General features: G+C 51.8%; 1 protein-coding gene across 1 annotated transcript in view; it reads left to right on the top strand.

Annotated features, from left to right (window-relative positions):
* Window positions 1-368: 368 nt before the first annotated feature.
* TEKT5 (tektin 5) overlaps window positions 369-6,426 on the top strand; it is a 54,618-nt gene continuing 48,560 nt past the window's right edge. Inside the window, exons 1-2 of the mRNA XM_067551301.1 lie at window positions 369-945; window positions 2,009-2,088. Of these exons, the coding sequence (XP_067407402.1) occupies window positions 369-945; window positions 2,009-2,088 (657 nt within the window). The remainder of the gene's footprint in view (window positions 946-2,008; window positions 2,089-6,426) is intronic.

Here is a 6,426-nt window from a genome sequence, read left to right as displayed (position 1 = left end):
CAGCTAACGATACAGTTATTTGTCTGGGGACGACTGCGGCTGTGTTAAGCCTCTAAGCATGGCTGGGGTAAGCTAGATGTTCCCAGGAGTCTGAGCACACGTCTTTCAAAGCAATCTGCTTCCTGAGTGCAGCTGGGTTTTTTTAAAATACAGCCAACCTGAACAGGCTTAAGGGTCCTTTGTAGATAATGATGTCCTCAGCAGGCTTTATGACAACATCGCTGAGTCACAGAGGCTAAAGCAGCACCTGGAATAAAAGCAGCCCTGGCCAGGAGATATAGCCATCCCTCTCTGGGCTCTGAAGCTACCCAGGCTGCAGTGCTTGGGCTACAGACAAGAAAGGGTAGGTGCCTGAGGTAAGGAGCAGGATGGAGTTCCTTGGAACCACTCAGACAGCCAGCTACTGTGGCCCCAAGAAGAGCTACTTATTCCCTGAACCAGTCCCCACCAGCACCACTCAGGATAGTTACCAGTCTTACTACCTGCCAGGTTACCGCTACCTCAATTCCTGGAGGCCCAGCCTGTTTTACAGAGTGTCTGCCGCCCCCACCGACTCCAATGAGCAGGGGACTATGCGAATCTGTGCCCCTTTGCGGCCACCCACTATATTGCCCTCAGTGCGGTCTGCCTTATATGCTCGCTACTGCCCCCGTGACTGGCACCGGGCAAACATGGTTCAATTCAAAGGATCAGAGTCCTGCCGGCACTGGGCTGGCCGGCTGAATGCTGACTCCTTGCGACTGGTGCAAGACAAAGACCAACTGACCCAGCAGACACAGGACAACACTGGAAGGAGCCTAGGACAGAGACTTTCTGACATCGATTTTTGGAGGTCGGAGCTGACCTATGAGTTAGAGCGTCTGCTGACAGAGACTCATGCCCTGGAAACAGCCAAGAGGCGGCTGGAGTGTGCTACCGATGAAGCACAACGGCCACTGAAGGTGGGTACTGTTCTCCAAACTGCTTTGGGGCACAGGCAAAGCAAATGGATGGAGTTCTAGCATAATATTGAATGTGCTGGTGTGTCTAAGCCTAGCTCTTATTTTTATCAAAACACAGCATAGAGATTGCGTTTTGAAGATCTGAGGTTTTGGTGCAAGTTAATTCCATCAGAAAAATTGCATTAACATGGACTTAAGTTTTGCTGTTTAGGAATGGATGTCAGCAAACACTAGAAACATAGGAAGTCTAGAGTTTTCAGAAGCTTGTGGAATATAATCTATGAAAGTTTTTTCTATCAAAGAAACTTGTATGCTAGTACAGATACAAAAATCAAAATTCAGGATCATGGCCTGGGGTCCAGATATAAGGTATTTAAGCTTCCATTGATTTCAATTGAAATTAGGAGCCTACATCTGGCTCTTTGTCACCCACATTCATTTAGCCCTTCTAGGTTCAGAAAAGTAGTCTGCAGATAACTATACAAGATCTCTTAACAGAAATCTTTCCATGAACAGAAGGTTAGTATTATTTCATTTGTTAGTATGTTGTTCAAAACAAGTGAATGCAGAATGTACAGTAGACATGGGCCTGGAAAACATTTAGATCCTAATCCGATCTTCCTATTTAACTACCCTACATATGTACAGAGCACTCTCAGTAGTATGTGGGTTTGACTCATGGGTTTTGGTCTGACTCAGTACAGAAGGAAGTGTAGACAAAAAGCTTGGATTCAGATCCAAGTTATTCGAAAGCTCAGACATGTTGAGATATAGGGACTTGGTTCTGGTCCATCTAATTATTATACAGTTGATTAACTAGGCAAAATTATGACCGCAGCTTGCCCTTAGAAAGCAAATATGAACAGCAATAAGCATGAATCACAAACATGCGTCCGTTATATACAGTGAAACCACCCAAGTATCAAGTACAATTTGGTTCCACCTTTATTAGAAGGCCACCTTTTAACCAATCTGTTCATCAATCCCTTGACCAGTAAATTGAAATTCCTTTGTACAGTGCAACACTGAATTTGATGCAAATTTTCCTCTGGTTTGCTTGCAGATAGCCTTGGAATGCTTATATAACCGTGAGAAGCGGATGGGAATTGACCTAGTGCATGATGATGTGGAAAAGAACCTCATTCAGGTATGTTGAGACTTGTTATTTGATCTGAATTAATCTGTAGAAAACAGTTAAAAATCAAAGTGGGTGGTTTTTATTTGGACAAAAAATACTGAAACTCTCTCTGGAATTCAGTTGCAACACTGAAGAGGAGGGGAAAAAACACATCAAGTTAAGGTATCCCTAGTAATTTTGAGAAATTAATCATGAACGTGGTTGTTACTTCTTGGCCATGATGGGTAAGGTGTCAGAAAGTTTTAGACCCTACATCACATAAATTCTGTTCTAGTATCTGACCATATAATTGAATAATCAAGCCATTCTATCCTGTAGGAAGTTAGTCCAGAGCCTACAAGAGGAGAGGAGGGGATAAATGCTCAAGGGGAGGGAGATAATGTAATTGAGTTTATGTAAATGGAGTAGGGGTCATGGAAGAGGGGAAGTTGTGGTGGAAGGATGAAAGAAAACAAGGTTACTTACCAGTAACTGTTGTTCTTCGAGATGTGTTGCTCATATCCATTCCAATGTAGGTGTGTGCGCGCCCCGTGCACAGATTCCCAGAACTTTTTCCCTAGCAAGCCCCGCATGGCCAGCTCAGGCGCCCCCTGGAGTGCCGCGCTCATATCGCGGTATAAAGGGCGCTGCTGGCACCGCGGGTCCCCAGTCCCTTCTTTCTGCCAACTCCGACAGTGGGGACGGGGGGTGGGTTTGGAATGGATATGAGCAACACATCTCGAAGAACAACAGTTACTGGTAAGTAACCTTGTTTTCTATCTTCGAGTGATTGCTCATATGCATTCCAATGTAGGTGATTGAGTAGCCATACCTTGGAGGAGGGTAGGAGTTATCGGTGACCTGCTCTAGACAGCACGGCCCTGCCGAACCCTGCGTCTTCCCTCGCTTGTTCCACGATGGCGTAATGCGACGTGAACGTATGGACTGACGACCAGGTCGCTGCCCTGCAGATGTCCTGCAGGGGAACCCTTTCTAGAAAGGCTGCGGAAGAGGCCTGGGCCCTAGTGGAGTGTGCTCTCACCGGCCCTGGGAGGGGTACTCTTGCCTGCTCATAGCATGCTTTAATGCAGGCAGTAATCCACTTGGAGATGCGCTGGGTGGAGACAGGCAAGCCCTTCATCCTATCCGCCACAGCTACGAAGAGCTGTGTCGACTTCCGGAAAGGCTTGGTCCTCTCGAGATAGAAGGCCAAGGCTCGCCTGACGTCCAGCGAATGCCCCCTCCTTTCCTCCTCCGACCCATGGGGTTTTGGAAAGAACACAGGAAGGAAAATGTCCTGGTTACAGTGGAACTGAGACACCACCTTAGGCATAAAAGCCGGGTGAGGCCTCAGCCGGACCTTATCCTTATAAAAAACCGTGTAGGGGGGCTCCGAGGTTAACGCCCTCAGTTCGGAGACCCTTCTGGCCGAGGTGATAGCCACTAGGAAGGCCACCTTCCATGACAAAAGTAGAAGGGAGCATGTAGCCAAGGGCTCGAATGGATGACCCATCAGCCCGTTAAGGACCAAGTTGAGGTCCCAGGGTGGCACCGGGTCCCGCACCTGAGGGAAAGTCCTCTCCACCCCCTTAAGGAACCTCACCGACATAGGGTGAGAAAACAGGGAGCGGCCCTCCATGGGTTGGTGGAAGGCCGAGATGGCTGCTAGGTGGACCTTGAGGGAGGCCAAAGCCAGGCCCTGCAGTTTAAGCTGCAGTAAGTACTCCAAGATGGCCTGTATAGGTGAGATGCTAGGGTGTAACCCTCTCGCTTCTGCCCACCCCGAAAACCTCCGCCACTTAGCTTTATATGTTACTTGCGTGGACGGCTTCCTGCTGTCCAGGAGGACCTGTTGAACCTGCATGGAACAGGCTCTCTCTCCCTCCGTCAGCCACAAAGTCTCCAGGCAGTGAGGTGGAGGGAGTCCAGGTCGGGGTGCAACAATCTCCCATGGTCCTGGGAGATCAGGTCGCACCGTCTGGGTAGCGGAATCGGTTCGGTGATGGAGAGGTCGAGCAGCATGCTGTACCAATGCTGCCTCGGCCACGCTGGGGCAATCAGGATAATGTCCGCCCTGTCCCTCTTGATTTTTAGGAGGACTTGTGGCAGGAGCGGGACAGGGGGAAAAGCATACATTAAATCCCCTGTCCAGGGAATCAAAAAGGCATCGGACAGAGAGCCCGGCTCGCGACCCCTGAGCGAGCAAAACCTCGGGCATTTCCTGTTCTCCGCTGTAGCGAACAGGTCCAGACGGGGAGTACCCCACCGTTGGAAGAGGCAAGCCACTATGTCCTGGTGTAAGGACCATTCGTGGCGGGGAGAAAAAAATCTGCTGAGGCGGTCTGCCTCGCTGTTCCGTACCCCCGGGAGGTGAGAGGCAGATAAATGAAACCCGTGCCTCACCGCGAAGTCCCAGAGGTGAATGGCTTCCTGGCAGAGTGCCGAGGAACGTGCCCCCCCCTGCCTGTTCATGTAGAACATGGCTGCCGTATTGTCCGTAAGGACTCGGACCACTCTGCCCCTGAGGAAGTGGAGGAAGGCCTTGCAGGCCAATCGGACCGCTCTGAGCTCGCGCACGTTGATGTGCAGAGCTCTCTCCTCCAGTGACCAAAGCCCCTGGGTGCCCTGATCGTGAGAAATGTGGGCTCCCCATCCCCGATCGGATGCGTCTGTGATGAGCGTCACAGATGGGATGAACTCTCTGAAGGGGACGCCCATCATCACTTCCCTCGGGTCCCTCCACCAATCGAGGGATGACAGCACCTGTGGGGGAACCAGGACCATTCTAGTTAGAGAATGCCGGTGTGGTACATACACCGAAGCCAGCCACGCCTGGAGAGGTCTAAGCCTCAATCGTGCCAGTCTCACCACATATGTAGAAGCCGCCATATGTCCCAACAGCTGCAGGCAGTGCCTGGCTGTCGTCATGGGGGACAAGTGGAGATCAGATATGATGGCTGCCATCGCCTCAAATCTTGCTTGAGGGAGGAAGGCTCTGGCTTGTACCGCATCTAGCCTGGCTCCAATAAACTCAATACATTGTACCGGAGTGAGTGTGGACTTTTGCTCATTGATAAGCAGCCCCAGTCTAGTGCACAATTCGCGTGTGAGGAACAGACTATGTCTCACATGGGAACTCGACCTCCCCCTGATTAACCAGTCATCCAGGTAGGGGAAGATTTGAACACCTTTACGGCGCAGGTGGGCTACCACCACAGCCATACACTTAGTAAAGACCCTAGGTGCTGAGGAGAGCCCAAAGGGTAGGGACCGAAACTGATAATGGCGTCCCGCTACCACAAACCTCAAAAACCGCCTATGGGCCGGTAATATCGAGATGTGAAAGTATGCATCCTTTAGGTCAAGGGCGGCATACCAATCCCCTGGGTCAAGGACCGGAATGATTGTGGCGAGGGAGACCATACGAAACTTAACCCGCCTAATATACCTATTTAGGCCACGGAGGTCCAGAATGGGCCTAAGGCCTCCCTTCGCCTTGGGGATTAAGAAATACTTAGAATAAAAGCCCCTGCCCTCTTCGGCCAGTGGGACTTCCTCCACTGCCCCCAACGTGAGGAGCGACCCAATCTCCTGCACAAGGAGTTGAACCGAGGCCGGATCCCCAATGGGGGACAGCCGCGGAGGGGTGTTGGGGGGAAAAGCTGTGAGCTGGAGGGAGTACCCCTTAGCAATCACCTCCAGGACCCACCGGTCCGTAGTAATGGCTTCCCAATCCGCAAGGAAAGGGCGAAGCCTATCTGCAAACGGCCGGCCAAGATCCCAGAGAGAAGGAAGAGTACCACCCTCCGGTTCTGGGTCAAAAACGTTTATTCGGATTACCCCCTTTCGAAGGCCCCTGCTGGCCCCCTGCAGAGGACCCTTGGCGGCCTCCTCTGCTGGGACCGCGGTAGCGCTCACGACCCCTCCTCTGCTGGGCGGGGCGAGGAGCCGGCCTGGGCGGGGGTGGTGGTTGCCTCTGGGCTTGAGGCCTGGACTGCTGTTTGGAGGCCTGAGGGGTATACAACCCAAGTGACTTCAGGGTGGCCCGAGAGTCCTTGAGTGCGTGGAGTTTGTCGTCTGTCTTCTCCGAGAACAGACCCAGGCCATCAAACGGTAAGTCCTGAATGGCCTGCTGTACCTCCTGGGTGAGGCCAGAAGCCTGAAGCCATGAACAGCGGCGCATCACTATCGCCGAGGCCATAGCCCTGCTGGCTGTGTCCGCCGCGTCACTAGCCGACTGCAGCGCAGCGGTGGCCACAGCAGCCCCTTCCTGGAGGATAGTGGAAAAGTCTGCCTCCTGGTCCGGGGGCAGCTGGGAGGCAAACCTCTGCATAGAGGCCCACAAGTTTTTATTATATTTCCCAAACA

Source organism: Emydura macquarii, unplaced genomic scaffold, assembly GCF_026122565.2.
Source record: "Emydura macquarii macquarii isolate MOO-44397 ecotype Brisbane River unplaced genomic scaffold, CSIRO-AGI_Emac_v2 contig_1348, whole genome shotgun sequence".
Lineage (NCBI taxonomy): Eukaryota > Metazoa > Chordata > Testudines > Chelidae > Emydura > Emydura macquarii.
Note: the sequence above shows the minus strand (reverse complement) of the source record. Positions and strands in the feature narration are given on the sequence as shown.